The following is a 22,442-nucleotide window of genomic DNA, read 5'->3' as shown; positions in this document are numbered from 1 at the left end:
ACATGAGTTGTGTATCCCATTGGTTGGGTGCACAGGAATCAAGTCAAGTAAATAAGCACTTATTTAGTGCTTCCTGTATGCCAGCCTCTTTCCTAAGAGGTGGGGACGCAAATAAAGGGAAAGAACAGCCTCTCTCTCAAGGAATTCACAGTCTAATGTGGGAGACAACATGCAAATAACTATTCATGAACAAACTACATACAAGATAGATTGGAGATAATCACCGAGGGTAGGCACTAGCATTAAGGGGGATCAGGAAAAAACTTCTTGTAGAAAGTGGGATTTTAGCTGAGATCTGAAGGAATCCAGGGAAGTCAGGAAATGGAAATGAAGGGTGGGTGAAATTCCAGGTATGGGGGAACAGCCAGAAAAAGTTCCCAGAGTCAGGAGAGGGAGTGTCTTATGAAAAGAATAGCAAGACCTGTGTCACTGCATCGCAGAGTAAGGTATAAGAATACTAGAAAGGTAGGAAGGGGCTAGGTCATGAAGGACTTTAAAAGACAGGAGTGCCATGGCAGGAAGAAGGTATGGTGAGGTGACTAGATAAAGTGAACTTTCAACAACCAGCATGACTCCTCATCCTATACTTATGAAATTGTATTTTTTTAATCCAAAGGTAATACTTAATATTTATCCCTATCAAATTTCATTTTACATTTAATGACTGTCATCCAGTGTGTTAGCTATTCTTCTCCCTGTTAGCTTTATGCTATGTGTAAGTTTGGCAATCACGTTACGCCTTTACCCAAGTCATTGATAAATTATTAGACAACACATATCCTTAGGGCAAGCCACTGCCCTAGAATCCTCCTAAGAGAGGATAGTATATGAAGCTGCTAATCTTAATTACATACAGCTCGTGTTTTTTTTTTAAATTGACTGTAAATACACAAATTAAAAATAAAGGACATATGAAGAAAGACACTATCTGAATCCAGAAAAAGAACTGATAAATGCAAGTATGTTTAGAATGATTTTATATATGTATGTGTGTGTGTATACACCTATTTGTGACTAATGTTAGCCATGGGATGGGGTGGGGAGAGAGGGAGGAGGTAGAGAGAAGAAAAAAATGAAAAAAGAAATTTATATGTAACTTTTTTGTATATTTGGAGGGAATAGCAAATTGTACATGGTAGATTTGTAGTTTCATGTGCTATCATCTTTTTTATTGTACTGTGTTATGGAAATGCTTGTTTTGTTTTGTAAATAGAAAACAAAATATTTTTAAATTTATATTTTAATATAATTATATTAAATATTGTTGTATATTATTATATCATATATATTAATTATATTGCAATAATTTAATTTGATTTTTCAGTATATACTGAATGCAACATGTTAATTCCATAGTCATCTTGCTTATTTGTGTTTGCCTCTGAAACTTGGGTTCATTTAAAAAAACTGTTTAGTTGACATTCTTTTTTTTTGTTTCTTCTGTGTTACTCCCACTAGCCCTCCCATCTCCTTAATTCTCCAATTCTCCTCTGCCTCCAAGAAAAAAAAAAGTCCTCCCAAGTAATAAATAAGCATTCCAAGCAAAACAAATAGACATATTGGCCAAATCTGAAGATTCATCTCTTAGGCTGCATTACTAGTATGTTACCTCTCTGTCAGAGGTGAGAAGCTTTTTCATTTTTCTGGAGTCATGGTTGGTCATTACGTTGATCAGAGTTCTTAGGGATTTTAAAGTTGTTTCCCTTTATGGTGTCATAATCATTGCATATTCTTCTCCTGGTTTTACTCAGCTCAGCCAACATTAGTTCATATAGGTCTTTCTAGGTTTCTCTGAACCCATATTGTTTCTTTTGGAATGATATTCCATTACATTCATATACCTTAATTAATTCACCCATTCCCTAATTGATGGATGCCCCCTTATGTTGTTGTGCCCACCCCACCCCCCCAAATAAACCCATTATAAGGGCCCTCTCTTTCACCAAATATAGTTTCACTCCATAGGAACATTTTCCCTGGGAACTTTTATTTCCCTTTAAGGGTGAGACCCACCTTCCAACATCCCCATCCGAGTCCCTCCCCACCAGTGCTTTCACTGTTTTTTCCCTTAGCACCAATCTCTCGCCCATTCTTGCTGAAAGACTAAAGAAATTATCTCCTTCTGTTCCTCCCTGGCCTGGGTAAGTCTACATCTCAAGCTCCCCTGCCTCTAGCCTCCCTTCTCCCTGAGCAATTTCCCACTGTTTTTCCCCTCCCATTATAGATAAGCACTTTTAAAGAGTGGCCTTTAGTCCAGAGTATTAATTCAGTTCCTCTTCCTTTCTCTTCTGATCTCTTCAGATCATTAGCTACTTCCATCCTTTTTGTCCATTGATGATTTTTATTCTTTTGTTTTAAAAATAGCCTATATACATTAGAGATTGAAATAATTGTTTTGCCTTTTCTAGATAATTAAAGATACTTTTATATTTCTTTTGCTTAGGTTATTTGCAAATTTAATATTCTGCTCACCTCTAGTGTTTTGTAAAGCAGGAATATCTTAAGTGCCACTTTTGCTTAAGGTCTATTTTTTATAATTGATGATTAGGTTCAGTTTTGTGACTGCAGTGTAAATCTGAGTTAATCAAATTACTGTTGATTCATAACTGAAAACTTTTTTCCTAGTTGTTTACAAAATTTGTTGCTCAGTGTTGAAATTGGGGAATTTAAATTTGACAAGACTTGGAGTTTCAATTATGGGTTTTTTCCTACAGCAACAATCTGTGGAATCAAGTTATTTTTTGAAGTGAACAAGGGTATCAAAGTCGTGCAGTAGATAGAGCACTCAGCTTAGGATCAGGAAGACTAATGTTCATCAGTTCAAATCTGGGCTCAGATATTACCTGTGTGACCCTGGACAAGTCACTTATCCCTGTTTGCCTCAGTTCCTTATCTGTAAAATGAGCCAAATTTTTAAAAAATGGCAAACCACTCTAGTACCTTTGCCAAGAAAACACTAAATGGGGTCACAGAGAATCAGACATGACTGAAACAACTGAAACATTCACTTATTCAAAAAAATTATCTATCCATATGCTTTCAGCTGCCATGTATAGACAATTAAAAATTTGGTTTTCAAGAAATTATCATAACCTTCTGTTTTGTCTCATGTTTTAGGGCAGCTAAATAGGACATTGGATAGAGTACTGGGCCTGCAGTCAGGAGGACCTGAGTTCAAATTTGGCCTCGGATACTAGCTGGGCAACTTCTTCATACACTTACTAGTGTTATGACTCTGGCTAAGTCACTTAACCCTGTTTGCCTCAGTTCCTCATTTGTAAAATGAGCTGGAGAAGAAAATGGCAAACTACTTCAGCATCTTTTCCAAGAAAACCCCAAATGAGGTCACAGTCAGACACAACTTAAAAAAAGACTTGACAACAAGGTGGCTCAGTGGAAAGAGCACTAGGCTTCTAATCTGGTCTCAACCACTAGCTGTAATATGCTGGACTTCTCCCGCATCTTGGTTTCCTTGACTGTAAAATGGGAAAAGCAGCATGTACCTTCCAGGATTGTTTTGAGGATCAAATGAGACCATTTTAAAGCACTTGGCACAGTGTCTTGTTCTCTTCCTTATTTCTTTGCATTCTAATGTTCTAGGTAGTTATCTTGTATTTTATTCATGGTATAATGTTCTGATTTTTTAAAATTCATCATGTTCTTCCAGGAGAACCAAAACTCTCTGTACATCCTATTCTGTCTTCAAGATCAGTCACTTTGACTTAAATAGAATCGGTTTATTCTAAATTAGTCTTTTGCTTGTCTTCACCCAAATTTTCCACCTCCTTATTTTTGGAAGTCCAAATCTGTTAATCTTTTTCAAAGCCTCTACCACTTGGGAGAGTTGTTTGTCTACTTTGTTTACTCTTATTTCTTCTGATTTGAGAGACCAACCTAATTCCATCCTATTATATCTTTTTAAATTTCTTTTGATCCTTTCTCCAGTTTCTTGCTATTGTTCTTTGATTTCCAGAGATTCCACTGAATTCTTTTTCAGTAGGAATATTTTGTTTCATTTTCCTCTGTAATATACTTGCTAAATTCATTTTTTCTTGTTTTTATGAGTGGTACTATTGAATAGATCTTGGATCTTCTGTCTTTCAGCCTTTTTATTTTATAATTTATATTATATAACACTTACATTATCTTATAGTATTTCACAATAGCTTGACACTAGTTTCCCTTCTCTTCCCTTTTCCCCTTTCCTGCTTTGCTGTTCTCTCATACAAATACATGCTTGAGGCTAGGCATCTTCAACCTTTCTGATTTAGAAGTATTATGGTCCTGCTACTTTTTAAGTGAGTGTAAACCCCAGGGAGAGAGGACTGACTCCAGCTAAGTTTCTAGTGTAGTCTCTCTCCCGTAGGCATAAAAGTCCTTCCAATCTAATTGTTTAATTGGTGTGTCTTTCTGAACCATCCACTCCAACACACACGTTTACTCTTCCGTACCTTCATGTGGCCATTCAAAATCAATGTTTTCTGCCTCTTTTGGATTGCTAGAGAATTAAAGTGAAATACTGCTCTGAAGGAACTGGGCAGGGGCCCTACCACCCAGATCCTGAAACACAAGCTAGTGAGGTTGGTAGCAGTGACTATGCCCAAGAGACTGGATAGGTAGGTTTGGGCAGTTGAGTAGGAGGTTTAACTACTTAAATTCTCTCATGCTGTTTTATAAGGCTTTTACCTTGAGTATTAAGTTCTAATTATTCTGGTTTGGCACAATTTCCTTTTTCAAAGTAGGAGAAGTATGTGGTGGGCGTCTACTCTATTATGTTGCCTATCATGTGACTCTTTCACATTCCCCCTGCATTGTATAGGTTGTCACCTCTACAGGGAAAAATTCCCATCACATTTCCACCCATTAAAATCCTTCTCTTCTTTCAAGACCCAGCTCAACTTCACTCTCTTCCAAGAAGCCATTCCTAATTCCTCCAGCCTAGGAGTGATCCCTCCTTCCTGGAATTATACATTCATTTTTAAAATTTAATCTCACCTATGAACATCCTAACTTGGATAATTTTTGTCTTCTTGTCTTCCTACTGTATTGTAAAGTACTTGAAGTCAGGGACTGTGGTATTTTTCCTATATATGTCCCCACTGCATGCCCTGCAAACAGTGTGTACTTAAATATTTGTGGAATTGAATTGCTGAAGGAATCCATATAAAACAGGTTTTCAGAATTATAAAGCTATTTTGAATGAGGGTTAAGTGGGAAAGAGGTGGCATAATTCAGAGAAAATACTAACAGAGAAATATTGAATATTGAAAATAGAGGGTGAAAATTAGCAAATATATGGCATGGTCCGAGGCAGGGGAAGGGAGAGAAACTCAAGCGTTATGGCTCAGTGAGATGGAGAAAGGATGGTTAATCATTTTCCCATAATTTTCATACATGTCCTGAAAAACCATCCACTTCTCTTTCTCTGGCTCTAAGAGTACCAAGCAAACTTTTTATCTTCAACATGGTTTCCATTATATATCAATACACAGAAAAGGGGTGTCTCCTCTTTCCATGTCCCCTTCAGCTCTCCTGGGATAGAAACATCCTTGTCCCTTTCAAGCTCTTTCCTCCATTAGAAATTAATAAACTAACATTCTGACTTGTTAATTAACCTACCACATAGGGTTGTTATAAACTGGAAAATGCTATGAAAATACGAGCTGCCATTATTAGTAGCATCCATGACTACTACTAATAACTGCATAAAAGTTACTCGTCTCCTATGGCTTGATTAGTATAAATTAGTTTACTTAGGCACAAGCAATCCTGTTGCACTGACAAAAGTCCAGTTTCTAAACATAACGAAGTTAAATGACCAGGGCCTAGACAAGAGGACCAAGTACATTTGGCAGTGTTCCAAATGGCAAATGCAGGTGCCTGTTTTCCTTCTCCCTCGGCAGTGTGCATTCACACACAGAAGAATGTCACAGTTACACAGTAACATATGCTAAATTATGTTCTTCACGTTCTTCTAGACACACGAAGAGTAACCATCTGTCCCAGCTTCATCAGAACAATGTATGACAGACTCTATTCTCCATGAATAGGTGATAGGACTGAGGTATGGAGTGGCTGGATTTCTTGCTCAAGCATGCAGTGGGGTCCCTATTCCAGGGTTGGTGCCCCCAGAGGGAGAAGATGGAAAGACAGCTGCGGGTGAGGGTCTCTGATGAAATAGGTGCTACTTCTTTGGTCCGGCCCGGTAGAAAGAAGGATATTCAGTGGCAGATGTAGATTGGGCCAGGACCGGGGATGAGTTAGATTGATTAGGGAAAGTAAAAAAAAAAGGCTTGGAATAGAGCTAAGGAAGCAGTCAGAGTTTTGTCTTCTTGGTCACCAGGTTTTCTGTGTTCTCCTTGATGTGGGAAGGCATTGTGTCCTCCAGAATATAAGCATCTTCTGGCTTCACGGGGATGTAGTAGTAGCCCATGATGGAAAAGATGAGACAAACAATAAGCAGGAGACAGGAAAACAGGATAAATTCAGCCCACTGTAAAGAGAAAGATAGAAAGAAAAAAATTTTAAAAAGACCTTGGGAAACATGTCAAGGCTCACTGGGGAATTGTGTGTAGGGGTGTCATATTGCACAAAGTCTCTCAGAACAGAGATTTCTTGGGGAGGCATTCTAGAGAACTCAGGTCTAGAGATAATTCTGTGATGCTAATCAATTAATACAAAGATGGAGGAAATGATTATTATTAAAATGGACAAACAATAAGTCTAGCTTTCCTGAGGATTAAGTCAAGCTAACCAGGCTGATACTACAGTATTGGAGTTGCAAGCTAGGTATTAGAACAAACTTTGTTTCCTTCTATGATGTGTTCTACTGGGACTGTGAGAGGATACAAAATCTGCCTTCTCTGGATATCTTGATGTCAGAACACCTGGAGTTAATTCCCAGCTCAGTGACTTTGGACAAATCACTTTGCCTAAGTCCGTTTCCTCATGTGTAATAGTTACATTAGCTGCCTCACTGAATTACAGTGAGGAAAGTGCTTTGTAAATTGTAAACTATTATATGGTTCAATATGTTAAGGATCTGTGATTGTCAGTATAGATATCAATGTAGATCACAACTTTTATGATTTATTAGAGTCTTTTAGAGTTGTTATTGATGAAAAATCAATCACCCTATAGAAAACCTGATGATGAGTGCCTGAACCTATCTAGGTTGGCCTTTGGATGACATATATTCTGCCATCAGTCCTTCATTCAAAAACTTCATAGTTTGGTAGAACAAACCAATTCATGTTCTGCTGGCATAGTCTTCATCACTCCAGGATCACCTATGTGCTATGATGAGATATCAGAATAGGACATTAGTGAAGAAAATTACCGACAGTGTAAAGGTGCAAGAGGTGATCTCTAGAAGGTTCTGACCTCACTGAATCCATAACTATTACTTACTCAAGGATCTTAAAGGATCAGAGCGGTGACTAGACATGCATGGGAGAAGGAAAGGAAATAAGTTGTTTTCAGTAGGCTCCCATCACAGTGGAGACTCTCACATGGGTCCATTGTCCTTTCTGTACCCCTCAATCCAAATTCAACAGTCTGCCACACCATGCTTCCCTGAAGATACACCAAAAAGTTCTTTCTTTTTAACTCTCCTTTTAATTCTATACTGATCCAAACATCTTCAAATGGTCATAATTCAATGCCTCAAAGATTTGTGATTTCTTCTTTCTGGGTATTCTCTTCACCGTTGTGATTCACATGAATGAAAGGACACTTTAGTAGATAGTAGATAGATAGATTTAGTAGATAGATAAGTTGCTAAGGCCACAAAAATTTACCACCTGATGACCAACAACTGGGGATGAGCATCTCTCAACTTAGTAAAGTTGCTGCTTGGACAGCAGACATGGAAGCCATTTCTGGGCTTGTTTTCAAAGCCTTCCCAAATCAGTAACACCTGACAAGAGTTGGTTGGCATAACCTTTGAGAACTCAGCATTCCCTCCATACCATGATGAGATCTCAGAGTAGGACTTCGATGGATATATGAATGGATTCTCCTATCTCTACTTAACTTCCACAAAGCTTCCTTGCCCCTACCTCCTACCCAGTTCCTGTCCTTCTTGGTAGAATACTTATGGCAATTCTGAGGCATTCTGTGGCCATCAGCTTACATTATTTTTAAAAAAAGACAGCTCTTTCTTAGTTGTCTTTTGGCCCAATTTTATCATGTTTTCTAGCTACCTTGTCTGTTCTCACCTAGACCTATGGGAGTCATTATTCACTTCCAATGATAGCCACAGCCCCAGCTGTCCACTTTCCAGGCAGCAGCCATGCAGCCAACTTGCTTTGTAGTGTAGCATCACAGGGGGTGCCTAGGGGAATGCATGTGACCTGCTGTCATCATAGGACCCATACCTGTACCAAAGCACTTGTCTGTGCCACAATAAGTACGATGATATTTCCCATGGCCACTGTCAGGAGCCAGGCTGCTTGTAGCACCGACTTCATGCTGAGGGGTGCCTAAAGAGGATACAAAGAAGTTTGTAAACAGAGTTTCTCTAAGCCTCTTCATTTTCCCCAGGAGGCTTCCCTCCCCTACTTCACTTCCAAGAACCTTTTCACTCCATAAGAATTTATTAAATGTTTACTATGTGTAAGAGACCATGTTAAGTTCTAGATATATAAAGACAAAAATCAAATAATCCTTGCCTTTGAAGAGCTTTATATTCTACTGGGGTATAAACCTTTAAAATCAAACAGTACCCACTAAGTTTAGCTATCATGCCCTCTTGAGTACTATATGTCTCGAGTATATGAGTTGCTAGGTCCCATGGTTATAAAGAGTCACTTGGAGCCAAGCTGCCATTCTACCAGCATTATAGGTTAAGAGCCTAAGGCCTAGGAAGAAGGAGGGCCTTGGCCTGTGTCCTATACCTTGTTAGGGAAACTCAAGAATTCAAATGAACAGTTCCCTGAATCATGCTCGAAGATTACTGCAGATGGTGATGGCCGCCATGAAATTTAAAAACACTTGCTCATTAAAAGGAAAGCATTGGCAAATCTGTACAGCATACTGAAAAGCAGAGATATCACCTTACTGACAAAGGTCCATATAATCAAAGCTATGGTTTTTCCAATTGTAATGTATGACTGTGAGAGTTGGATTATAAGGAAAGCTGAGTGCTACAGAATCAACACTTTTGAATTGTGGTGCTGGAGAAGACTTTTGAGAGTCCCTTGGACAGCAAGGAGGTCAACCCAGTCAATACTTTAATTCAGGCTATTCACCGTAAGGTCAAATACTGAAGCTGAAACTTAAATACTTTGGCCACATAATGAGAAGACAGGAAAACCATGGTGTTAGGACAGATTGAAGGAAAAAGGAAAAGGGGACAGCAGAGGATGAGATGGATAGATAGCATCATGGAAACAATGAACATGAACTTGGACAGACTTCAAGAGAGAGTGGCAGATAGAAGGGCCTGGCATACTGTGGTCTATGGAGTCAGAGGAAGAGTTAGACACGACTGAACAACCGAACAAGAATCATGCTACTCCTACCTCTGTAAATCCTTACCTGAGACAGCTTTGAAAGCTGGTTAATCAGTCAATAAATAATATATTTATTAAGTGCTTGCCAAGCACTGTGCTAAGCCCTGGGGATACGAAGAAAGGCAAACGGTAGTCCCTACCCTCAAGGAACTCATTATCATGGAGAACAACATGCAAACAGCTACAAACAAACAAACAATATTATTTAAAAGGGAATACTCAACAGAGGGAAGGCCCTAGAATGAAGAAGGACTGGGAAAGGCTTCTTATACAAGGTGAAATTTTTGCTGGGACTCAAAGGAAGCCAGGAAGCAGACTTAATATAAACTTGAAAAGAAAAGCAAGCTGTATATCATAATAAATACCTGCAGTTTCATGTACAATCTCGTCATTCTTTTTTTTCTTACTACGTGTATGAAAATGCCTATGTTATTTGGTATTTGTTCAATTCAATATAAAAAGAAAAAATACCTTACCTGAGCATAGGAAAACTCAAGCCCCGTGACAGAGAACATAACCTCGCCTGCAGTAACTAATATGTACTGTGGCAACTGCCATGCAATGGACATTTGATTGGGTGAAATATCTTCAGTTTTCCATGCCTGGAGACCCTGATCAGAACTCTAAGCAAGGGAGAAGGAAGACATACCAATCACTACTACCAGCAAAATACTTCTGACAGATAAGTAGCTTTTCTTTTTTCTTTTTTGCAAGGCAATCAGGGTTAAGTGACTTGCCCAGAGTCACACAGCTAGTAAGTGTCAATTGTCTGAGGGCAGATTTGAACTCAGGTCCTCCTGATTCTGGGGCTGGTGCTCTATGCACTGTACCACCTAGCTGCCCCAACCAGTCCTATTAACAGTCTTCTCATGGTTTCCATTCTTTTTAACCTATTACTTTTAAGACCATCATCAACTTCTACTCTTTGACAGTCATCTAACAGGTCAGACAAAATTAGGATCAGATTGAAATCTATATTAAAAATCAAGGACACACCTTCCCTCACATATACACAATTTGCCCAGCCAAAGCTAAATGGACCCTTTTGCAATATTAGACTGCTGCTTCATTTCTTATATTTCAAAATAAGTGTTTCAATGCTCTCCTAAGTGGACATGGGTTTCAAGGAGCCAAGTGAACTGAATCCTTCACTTCAAGTCACATTTAGGAGGCAGCAACCTACGCAAACAGAGCCCAGATAGTGATATTGGTTCTAGGGGCCATGTTGACACTAGGGCAGGTTGTCTCACTTGAGTATGAAGACTCAGTCAAGGTGAATTCTGATTTCCAAGCCTCCCTCCACTTAGTACTATAAAATGCATCATTCCTTACTATAAAATGCATCATTCCTTACATTCCTTATCCTAGAAGTAGGCACATACTATGCAGAGACCTCAGTGGGCCTTCAGGGGCTAGCCTGGACAATGGATGTCTTACCCAATGGATGAGTACAATGGGCTTCTTGCAGACATGATGACTATAACATCTTATCTTTCCTGATTTGCTTACAGATCCTATCCTCTACTTCTAAGTAGCTTTCTTGGGTGAGGGAAAGTAGAGGTAAGGGAACAGAAATGAGAAGGGGGGGAGCTACCTACATTAGTAATAGCAACTGCGTATGCTGCACCAAAGTCAAGTAATCCCAGATCCAAGAAGAAGATCTTGTCTTCTGTCCTGCACTGCACATGATGGTATCTGGGGAAAGAGCAAAAGAGCAAATCCAAAACCATACTGTGCCTCACAAAACCATTCCCAATTCTAGAAAAACTAGACATTGCTTGCTCTCCCTCTCCCTCTCTCTCAATTTAAATAATGATGCAATAAAAATAATAAGTCATTTAAATGCAATTTTTAGAATGACTACACTTCTGCACCTTGATCTAGAATTTTTACTGCCAAGGTACAAGGTTTTCCAAATTAAACAAATCTGAGGGGTAAAGTACTCAGCCTGGTTGTTGTTTAATGGACAGTAGATCTCCATGAGGCACTACAGTAGGATTCCTAAGTAGTTAAGGAGCTGCAGAAATTTGCTGGGCCCAAGGAAGGCAAGCCCTGGTTGATAAGCCATCAAAATGTGCAGGATAATCTGCAGTGAATAGGTCACTAAACACAAGTTTTGCTTCAGTCATAATTCTACTGCTCATAATTCCCCTCTGGTTTATGGCATAATTTCTCATCTCCCCATGTCTGTACAGGACAACGGTCATGTAGGAGGGAAAATATGATGTGGACATTCTTCTCCACTTAACTTGAATACAGCTAGGAAGAACATGATCCGAAGACCCAAAGCCTGGTCCATGTCCCTTTCCATACCTGATTCCTCCAGATATGCTCAACTTTTCACCTATGCACACTACAAATATTTGGTAAAATCTTGAAGTAATTCCCGTGAGGATAAGGCTCTTACTTTCCCCTTTCCAAGGTTTTGTAGGCAGAGATACCATAGTCTTCACCAACACTGAAGGAAACATCTCTGCTTAAGGTGAGGTTAATATCTTGATCCAAGGTGTTAATAAACCTGTGAGTCAGGATAAAGCTGTTAGAATAAGATCAGACAAACCCCTGAAAAAAATTCCCTAATGTAGGAATTCTTAACCTAGGGTCCATGAACATGTTGATTCGTGGGTGTGTTTTTAAGTGCTTTGATAACTGTTTTTTCCATACAATTGGTTTTCATTATAATCCTTTGTATTTTATATTGTGACTTTAAAAACATGCTTCTGAGAAAGTGTAAATAGGCTTCAGACTGCCAAATGGGTTCATGATACCAAAAAGATTGAGAATTCCTTACCTAATATCTTTCTTTTCTAGGACCACAGATCAAGAGGGAAAGGATAAATACAAGCAGGAGGCATTTAGGCAACAGGGCCCAGGACTGTGTGAAGGGATTGAGCTACATCCTAACCCCCTCAAAGTCAATCTGCCTCTCTGCTGTGCTTTTGCTCTTGGGGAAAATATTTATTGATCTTATCACTCTAGGCAATCCTGAAAGAATCTCCAATCAGCACAAGCAGAGGTCTCTCCCCCTGCAGCCCACAGATCAGACCTAGATCATGATCCAGTGAAGAAAGAAGACCCTAGGAATTCCCAGTGATATGTACCTCACAGCTGCCATCCCATTGGCTGTTGAGGTTACCACATCCTTCATCTACAACAGAGAGAAATCAAAATGAGTTAGATAATTGTCAAATGATCTTAGCAGGCAATTATCAAAGAAAGAAACCCAAATGATCAAAAGGCACTTGAAAAACTGCTCTAAATCATAATTAATTGGATAAATGAAAATCAAAACTATCTGGTCCCACTTAATTATTATATTAGCAAAGATGACCAAAAAAAAAAAAGGAAAATGACAACTGTTGAAAGGCTGCAGAAAAACAGGAAGAGTACATTGGTCCAGCCATTCTGGAATGCTATACCCCCTTGAATTAATCTTTGCCTTTGATCCAGGATACTACTACCAGGCCTAACCTCCAAAGACATCAAAGAAAAAAGAAAAAGATCCCTATGTACAAAAGTAGTCATAGCAGTACTTTTTCACTCTGTCTTTTTGTGGGTTATGCTACTCTAGAATTTGTTTAGAGTCATTATTTAAAGGTATTTGGAGTGGTTTGAGGGAGAACTCAGGTGAGTCCCTGCCTTTACTCTGGCATCTTGGCTCCACCCCATAGCAGTACTTTTTGTTGCATCAAGAGCTAGAAACAAAAGGACTGCCCATCAATTGGGGAATGGCTAAAAATATTATGGTATATGAATGTAATAGATGAAGGATGATACCCACTTCCTTATAGAGTGGAAAACTCGATGTAATTAATGAAACATGTGCATTTTTGGACATGGCGAATGTCCAAAGAGGATTGGATTTTTTTTTATTTGAGGAGAGATTAGAATGGAAGTTCAGAAGTAAACACAGATAGGCAGGTCAGCTTTGAAAATATCATGCTGAATGTATTATATACTTTTTAGGAAAAGCAAGCTGCATTTAATAGAAACTTGTGGTTTCACATATAATCCTTTTCTCTGTTCTACTTTGTACATGGAAATACGTGGTATTTTTTCCTCTCTTTTTTAGGGGGAGGCGTGTTCATTAAATTGAGAGTGAAAAAAATTTTTTAACCTTTTAGACATAGCCATCAATAATTATTTATACTAGGGGAGCAGAGGCTTGCATGAAAAGAATCACAAAGACCATTCTGCCCAATTAATGAGCCCATCACCTCACTATGCCAATCAGCCTCACCAACACTCACCAGAATGCTGGAAACTCCACTTTGATCTCCACGAATGACCAAGCTGTATCTGTTCTTCTCTTCCAGGATGTGCTCACTGGTAACAGATATGTTGTGATACTGTAGCTGGAAGTGAAAATGCTGGCTCTTTGTGGTCAGGAGCATTTTGGAATGGTGTGTTGCTTTCTGCAGAAAGACATAAAGTGTAGAGTAAAGTGGTAAAGTGTCTTCATTGTAAAGTCAGATAGAATAGGTTTGAATCCCAGTTCTGCTTAGTATCTGCACAGCCTTGGTCAAATCGCGTAACTTCTCTGGGTCTCATTTTCCTTATTTGTACATGAGGAGGTTCAAAGTGGAATCCAGAGATCACCAGATGATCTCTAAGGTCTCTTACAGCTCTAAATCTATGATCTTAGGTAGCTATCAAATAGTCTCTTTGCTACTTTCATGAATATCCCAATTCCACAAAGGGTGAAGGACATGGAGACTCAGAAATGTTTACTGTCATTGTAGGTTTGAGTGAAGATACAATACAGATAGCAACCCTTATTGTCAAAGTGGTGAATAGACCAAGAGTCCTTGACCTTTTAAGCCTATGGAATCTTTCCTTCTCAAAATAACGTTTTTAAACACACAAAATACATAGGATTATAAAAGGAACCAATTGTATTGAAATAGAGATGTATTTTTGTGTTGGCAACCAAAAATGGGCTCCTTAGCACTTAGTCAACAAGTGCCCTTGACTAGTTTGGCTTTTTCCCCTGAACTGAATACTGTTTGTATGTTGGACTGGAGTAAGCTTGTCGGCCCCTTCACCTTGCTTCCCTTGCTTAAGCTGATGGAAAGAACCTGTGCTTTCCTGGTCAACCCCTTCACCTTGCTTAAGCTGATGGAAAGAACCTGTGCTTTCCTGGTCAACCCCTTCACCTTGCTTAAGCAGATTGAAAGAACCTGTGCTTTCCCCGGCGTACCTTACACCCCCGCAGAAGCCGAATGGTTAAAAGCAGCTCCCGTTGGAGCCAGAGGCTGCTATAGCTACAGTCACAGCCACAGCTGAAGCAGGAGCTGCCAGTGGCAGAGCTGACCTACGGGAGGAAACTGAACAAGGACTTCAGGCCAGTGGGTAATCTTTTACCATAGAGGGGGAAGCATGATTTTGCTTTACGCAATCATGCTTTTCTGTAGCCTCCTGGTTACTCTTTCAAGGCGTACTTTTTGGGCCTGGAAGATTTTGATCAATATATCAAAATGGGGTTGCTGGTTCATGGGTTGGTTACTGTGGAGCCTACATATATGTTTTGATTCTTCTGCCTTCTACTTTGAGAGTTTCTTATATCCGGCGGTTCCAAACCTTTCAGACATGTATATGATCCTCTTTGAGATTATAAACTCTGCCTTCCTAATACAATTTTTCCCCATCCAAGTTCATAAACCCATGGTTAAGAAGTCCTACTCTTAGAAGGACAATGATTAGGATACTGTTTGAGATCTTTGGCTGGGCCATTCTAAATTACCATGCTGATAATTGGGGATACTATGCAAGTGTGATTCCAGACCATCTTGGTTCCATCTCCCCCCTCACCTGAAAGGGCTTGATAGGCTCTGGAAACAGAGAGTTATTATGATAATCCATCAATGACACTTTCATTTCATCATCCGCCAGATTCAGAATCCTCAGGTAAACCTCTTTGCCTCCTGGCTTGTGTGGGCTCAGTTCCTAAGAGCAATAAGCAACATGCAAGAATCACAAGCATCAGGGGCAGCTAGGTGGTTCAGTGGGTAGAGCACTGGCCCTGGAGTCAGGAAGATCTGAGTTCAAATTCACTCTCAGACACTTGACACCTACTAGCTGTGTGACCCTGGGCAAGTCACTTAAACCCAATTGACCCCCTTCCCCCAAAGCAAAAGAATCATAAGCATCATGGAGCTCAGTCCTGATCTTCAACTCTTTCTTGATATTTATCGGTTTAATGTATCATCTTCTGTGCCTAGCATTGCCATCATATACATTTATAGTTTAATAAGAATGGCTGAAAATGAAAAATTCAGGAGGATTTGAATTAGGCAGGCAGCTTTCTGAAGTGGTTGGAAGACCTGGGTTCAAATCTCACCTCTGCTAAGGTTACAATTACTAGCTATCTCACCTTGGGAAAACCATCTAGCTTCTTTGAACCTCAGTTCTCCTTTGGAAAATGGAGATAAGCACCAGTTCATAAATTGTCAAAGCATTATAAAGCTTGTCCAAAAGTCTTAGTGCAGTTTTAAGCCATTAAAGCTTTTTTGAGTGTATAAAGTAAATTATTCTGATGCCTCCTGGCATGAAGGCAACCTTTGATTCTCAAAGTAATGACAAGGGAGCACAAGTTCTGAAAGGCCCTATTGAACTGGAAAGTCTTTGAGTATGATCCCAATGAAAGACTGTGTATTGGTCATCCAAGGAACAACCTAACTATGCTTATCACCAGAAGTTTGGCCACCAGGTGATAGAAGTTAGGCCATAGTACTTCCTAAAAATCAACTTCTAAAGTGCAAATGATTAACCTATCTGTGTTAGTGAAAGACTCATCCATATGAATAAAATCATGGATAATTTGCTATTATTATGTTGAGAACATTGTAGAGAAGAACTTTGAAAAAACTGGTGCAATGATAAACCATGAATTCGGAAGACTAAAGACAAAACATACCACTCACTTCCTGATGGAGAGGTGAAGAACTTAAAATGGAGAAAGAAACATTTGGGGGCATGACCAATGTGGGAATTTGTTTTGCTGGAATGTGCATGTTTATGATGAGGGCTTTATTTTTCATTTTTTGTTCATGGTGGGTCAGGCACTGGGAGGGACAGATTATAAAAGCATGTAAAATACATTTTTTTAAAACAAATTAGTTATTTTTGATGGTGGATCTTCTAAATAAGCAAAGAATATTCAGTGAGGCATTTTCAATTTGCATTAGAGCTCATATGTACTTGACTCAGATTTATACTCACATTTATCTTGATCTCAACAGTAGCTGCAATTGCAAATGCTAGGGATGCCAAGATCATACCAGTTGCCATTTTCCTAATAGACCTGCATAAGCGAAGGAAGAAAATCCATGGGACCAAGGCTTATTTCAAGATATCTCTACTAATCAGAAAATGAGAAGAAGCTATGAAATGTCTTCTGCAAACAAGAGACACATTCATTTATTTGTAGACTTGGATTGAGATAGTCTAATTTAAAGTCGAAAAGAATGACAATTCTGCCCACCCAGGATATCTGATTCTCCTTTACAATGAGGAATGGGTCCCATCTCATCCAAATTATGTCACTAAATACTCTTAATTCCTTAGAAACAATTTAGGGAATGAAAAATAGAACAATATTTATTAAACACCTACCATGTGCCAGGCACTACGCTAAGTGCTTTATAAATATCTCATACAAACACAATACAACAGAAGCTGATCCATAAGGTTGTCTTCTATATTGTCTACTCTCACCAAAAAAAAATGGGTCTCAACATCATAAAAGCATAATCATATGCGGAACTAGAAAAAGAGAATCACAGAGATCAGTCCTCATTTGTAGGAACTTACAAAATGGTCTCGACACAAACAAATAAAGAGATAGCAGAGAAACTATGGCAAATTTACCTCAACGTATCACTAGACAGATATTACCAACATCAACATCTATCTCAGAACAAGGTAAAGAGAAAACCTTTGTCCAATGAAACAGACACAGCAGGCACTTACGTTAAATTGATTCCACACATCTTGACTAGAGGGTAGAGCCCCAAGTCAAACACTGGGATGAAGATAAGCACCAGGAGGGGATTCAGCACCTGTAATGCCATGTAAGGAAAACTAGTTACTAATGCCCCAACAGAGACTTGTAAAGTCTTGTAAGTACAATAAAGAAATGCCCCATCTGGAAAGAGGGTCATCCCTCTTTGGTCCATTCCCAGCCTAACCCTATAACACTCTGAAGACATCCTTACTCCAGATGAATTGGCTGACCTCTGGGGCACGCAGAGTCCTATTCCAATTTAGAGCTGGCACCCCATTTCCCACTAATTTCCAAAGCTTTGCACTTCCAGTCACCATCACATTGTCAGTTAATTGGCCCACATGTATTTGTTAAATGATTACCATGTGCCAGGCATTAAGGTGCTCTCTGGTGTTATCAAAAAAAAAAAGCAAAAAGACAAAAAGCAGTCTCTGCCTACGAGGGGCTCACATTATAATAGAGGAGATAACATGTAAATAACTAGTTACATAAAAGAGAAGGATCTTGCAATAGCTCAGGTGGGAGGTGATGAGGGCCTGAACGAGTGGAGAGAGGGGGATGTGAAGGAGGAAATTATCAATACATTGGCTATAGGGAGTTAAGGATGTCAGCAAGCCTGGGTGACTGAGAAGATAGTGGGGCCACAGACAGTGATAGGAGAGTCAGGAAGAGGGAAGAGTTTGGAGGGAAATCTGAGCTCTGTTTGAGACATACTGAGTTTGAAATATCCAGCTTGAAATGTCCCAAGAGACAGCTGGAGATGTGTGACTGGAGTTCAGCAGAGAGACTGAGTATATAGATTTGGGATTCATCTGAACAGAGGATATTTCACCCCCTGAGAGTTGATAGGATCACTAAGGGACAGAGCATCAAGAAAAAAAGGCATGTTCAGGAGCATGACATAGATGAAGAAGCAGCAAAGGAGGCTGAGAATCAAGTTTGTTGGATAGCAGGAGAACCAATGGAGGGAAGTGTCATGAAAATCTAGAATGTTTAAAAAATAATAAGGAAAGGGGGATTTCTTCACACATCCCTCCACTGCCTTGAGTATTTAAACCTTCAGTCTACCTTCCAGATCTTTCGCATCCAATTCATGAATCCTCTCATCTATTTGCTGTTCTTGATAATATCTCCTGCTTGCCACCCACCCAGTCTCTCAAACTCTCATTTAGTTTGTCTGATTCTAAGGCTAACTTCCCTGAATAGGGCCAATTGGATAGTGGAGAGCAGGAAATTTCTTCCTCTCTTCAGGCTGTCCCTATGTAGAGTGGGTACAAAAATGATCACTTGTAGATTTGCCCATTCCTCACAGGAGCCTCAACTGTATAGCCCCAGGGAAAATGAAGCTGAAAAGGAGGGTAACTGCTAAGAAGTGGTGCTAAAGGATCTAAGTTAGTAGGGACTCTACTCTGCATAAAAAGTGTCTACAAAACATTGCATCTACTTTGAAAGAGCATAAACAAAACCCCAAAACCATCTAGAGCCTGAATATTCATTTCACCGGTAGTAAGGAGGTAGTTTGGAAGGGCGGGTCAAAAAGAATCCCCAGTGCTATGACCTCCTTGTCTCAAAGCAGAAAGCAGGATCACCATCTAGGTGCTGAACTGGGGTGGCAAGGAGAGTACAAGGAGTCATGGCTATGGGGAGGGTCTCACCTGCATCTGGTCGGGGTGGAACACGAAAAATCCCTGAAACATGAAATGAAAAAAGCATTAATAAACCTCTGAAACATAAAAAGGAGTTGGATCATAACCACATGTGGTCAGTATATGCCTAGGATGTAAGAGAAAATTAATAAATATTTATCATCTGTAAAATGGGGGGGGGCAGAGACAATAATACTTCACACCATCTATCTCACAGGCTTGTGGGAAAAGATTATTAGTAGAGATACTCTTATATTGAGCACTGTCTGTCTTACAAAAGTCAGGATATGACGAATGTTGTTGTTCAGTTGTGTCTAACTCTTGGTGGCCTTGTGGACAATAGCATGCCATTACTGTCCTTGGGATTTTCTTGGCAGGGATACTAGACTGGTTTGCCTCTTCTCTCTCCTGGGGATTAAGGCAAACAGAGGTTAAGTGATTTGGCAGGGTCACACAGCTACTAAGCATCTGAGTCTAGATTTGAACTCAGATCTTCCTGACTCCAGGCCCAGTATTCTACCTACTGAGTCACCTGGCTGTCTATCTGATGAACGAGTTACATTAAAATAATGATACATAGGAGGAAGACTACACAAAAGGCAACGTGGAGCAGTAGAGAGCTGACCTTAGAGTCAGGAGGACTTGGGTTCAAATCCATGACACATACTGGCTGTGTGATCTTGGGCAACCCACTTAAGATCATAGCTTTAGATATTGAAGGGATATTATAGATCATCTAGTCCACCCACCCCCCATTTTACAAATGAAAATTAACCTTCATAAGACTAATTTTCAGAACAATTTGCCAATTTTCACCAGTAGATGGAGTTTCCTCATAAGTGCATGCCTCATATCAAAGAAATCAGAGGTGTGGTCCAAAAAGAGATGGGAAAAATAAATACAAATGGATAATCTATCATTTGGCAAAGTTAACTCCCTGGATACAGATCAAGAAAATAGCTTACTTGACAAAATCACTTCTACTCACCACATTACCATTCATCCTAGTTGCTTGCAGAGTCCACCGAGAGCCCTAGAGAACAGAGATGGTTTCATGAGATTTTTTATACCCTATTGTAGAAGGAAATGGAAGGAAGAAACTTGGAAGGGTATAGCCTTGAATTTTTATTAAGGAATCTTTTTTTACCTGCTGATCCAAAAGAGCCCAGAACATTGGCAGTGGAATATAAAGAAACAACACACGGGTCAGTGTCTTCACTTCTAAGATGAGCTGTTTCTGTAGGAAGAAGGAAAAAGGTGGTACTTTCTGAGCTTGCGAAAAATCTACCAACACCTGAAGACCTCGTCAGAGGGACAAAAGGACCAGAAAGCAGTAAGAGAATAGCATGGGTAAGAGGTGGCTGAGGGAAAAGGCATAAACCAGCAGGATGGATTTAGATTGAAGATCAGAAGACAATGAGGCTCTAGTGAATGGGTGAGTGAATGAGGCTATGGAATCTCTCCCAGGTCGTGTGGTCCCCAAATCTCCTCCAAAACAGAGCTTGCCTTCTGTATCTGCCTCAACTTATTTGTATCAGAAATTAGGACCAGTGATAGCGGAGAAATCAGAGGCATAGAAAATTATGTCAGCTGAAGGAGCCCACAATACTAAGTAGCAGTAGTAAATGACCTCTAGGGGCCAAGAGCAAAGGAAAGGTGATCAGTAAGTCACCTGCCTACACATGGTCCATACCCCTGCTAAGCAGACAATTCAGTTCTACAACCCTCACTCACCGGATATTTTTCCTCTGCCCAGTCCAACCAGTGCTCTCTCTTTGGAATTTCACTGGAACGGTTCTTCAGGCGATTGGAAATAGCAAACTGGGGAAGGGCCAAGAAAGTATCAGAAAAAGACAAAAAAAAGAGGCAGAAGTCTTTTCCCAACTAAAACCACCCTTATACATTTTGCCTCTGATTTTTTTAGCCAAATCAATTACCATTAATCACAGAACTCCAGGGTCCCCAGTAGCTCCCACCTTAGTGTCTAGAAAGTATTCTCATCTAGCTAGGATTCAATAAAATTCTACCATTTTGAAGATGGCTAAGCACTAGAGTGACAATCTAAACTTGGAAAAGTAAGCTATGATACAACAGACCCACAAAATCACAGAATAAAAATATGCCCCAATGTTTACAAGTTAAATGTTTCACGCATTTCTCTCCACTTTTAAATAGAGAAGATTAGAGATTCACTGACTTACCCAGATACATTTGGAGACTTTACCCACTATGTTTCCTTCAGGGGCAGGTTTTTTGTATATCTTACTTCCAAGAGCAAACACAACTGTAAGTGACACACAGATAGGGGAGTTAAGCAAACCCCTTATGGAAGGCATTGGCTTTTGACCCCTAGATTTTGGGTTAAACATCACTGGATACAAGTACGGAGAAGTGGGGAAACTTCATTTGTGAGGTGAGCTGCAAGGAAACAGATGTCATCCTCATTTTTAATCATCTAATATGTGTGTGTGAGGTTTTGCAGGATCCTGTAGGATGAAGACGCTGTGGTTTGCACAGGGTGCATGTTTATTAAATATCTTTCCATTTGCCATTCCAATGGGGAGCACGAGACCAGGAATATTAATAAGGAGGAACAAAACAGTAGGTACTTAATATTATCAAGATATTAGGAGACATTCTGTTTTCTAGAGCTAAGGCCCAGCCAACAAACTGTGCCCTGAGCTTGGCATAACAACAATCCTTTGCACTCACCCTCTGGCAAAATTACATAATTATTGTATAACTTTGACCAGAACCAGGTATTCTCTGAGCTCAGACAAGCACTGAAAAAGCTTGGACAAGTTCTGGTCTTAAAGCCCTGCAATGAATCAAACTTGTCACATTGTTGCTACTGCCCCTCCTTATCAGGGCTACAGCTCACTGTACAACCACTGGTATAAGTATCGATACCTCCCCACACTGCCTCACGTCCCGGCAGGGCCCCAGCACCTGTGTCTAGATGCCCTCCTTACTTGCAAGCCATTTTGCTCACTTTGAAATTAAACTTCTGTTTGCTCCTGACTCTTCCGTCTCTATCCTGCTCTGTTTGGCTCTGACCATCTGCAAGTTAGAGACCAGTTTGGTCCATTTGACAATATTGAATGACACAATCACCTGATATTGTAATTTAAATCATGTGTATGCCAAGAATTAAAATTTAAGTCCAAGATAATTCATCTTAGGGATTGAAAGAATCTTTTGGGTCATTAGACCATTCCCCTCCATAGAAAACCATGTTCTTTCTCTCTTTCCCCCTCTCCCTCCCCATCCCTCCCT

At 39.7% G+C, this 22,442-nt stretch overlaps 1 protein-coding gene across 1 annotated transcript in view; it reads right to left on the bottom strand.

Annotated features, from left to right (window-relative positions):
- Positions 1 to 4,041: 4,041 nt before the first annotated feature.
- The window catches only part of SLC15A2 (solute carrier family 15 member 2), a 53,473-nt gene continuing 35,072 nt past the window's right edge, over positions 4,042 to 22,442 (bottom strand). Inside the window, exons 8-22 of the mRNA XM_036744826.1 lie at positions 21,368 to 21,450; positions 20,901 to 20,987; positions 20,314 to 20,403; positions 20,155 to 20,199; positions 19,176 to 19,208; positions 17,487 to 17,575; positions 16,737 to 16,818; positions 15,327 to 15,461; positions 13,766 to 13,930; positions 12,617 to 12,663; positions 11,923 to 12,033; positions 11,114 to 11,210; positions 9,992 to 10,138; positions 8,379 to 8,483; positions 4,042 to 6,493 (exon numbers count right to left, since the gene is read on the bottom strand). Coding sequence (XP_036600721.1) covers positions 6,317 to 6,493; positions 8,379 to 8,483; positions 9,992 to 10,138; positions 11,114 to 11,210; positions 11,923 to 12,033; positions 12,617 to 12,663; positions 13,766 to 13,930; positions 15,327 to 15,461; positions 16,737 to 16,818; positions 17,487 to 17,575; positions 19,176 to 19,208; positions 20,155 to 20,199; positions 20,314 to 20,403; positions 20,901 to 20,987; positions 21,368 to 21,450 — 1,493 coding nt within the window. The 3' untranslated portion in view covers positions 4,042 to 6,316. The remainder of the gene's footprint in view (positions 6,494 to 8,378; positions 8,484 to 9,991; positions 10,139 to 11,113; positions 11,211 to 11,922; positions 12,034 to 12,616; positions 12,664 to 13,765; positions 13,931 to 15,326; positions 15,462 to 16,736; positions 16,819 to 17,486; positions 17,576 to 19,175; positions 19,209 to 20,154; positions 20,200 to 20,313; positions 20,404 to 20,900; positions 20,988 to 21,367; positions 21,451 to 22,442) is intronic.

Source organism: Trichosurus vulpecula, chromosome 2 (genome assembly GCF_011100635.1).
Source record: "Trichosurus vulpecula isolate mTriVul1 chromosome 2, mTriVul1.pri, whole genome shotgun sequence".
Classification (NCBI taxonomy): domain Eukaryota; kingdom Metazoa; phylum Chordata; class Mammalia; order Diprotodontia; family Phalangeridae; genus Trichosurus; species Trichosurus vulpecula.
Note: the sequence above shows the minus strand (reverse complement) of the source record. Positions and strands in the feature narration are given on the sequence as shown.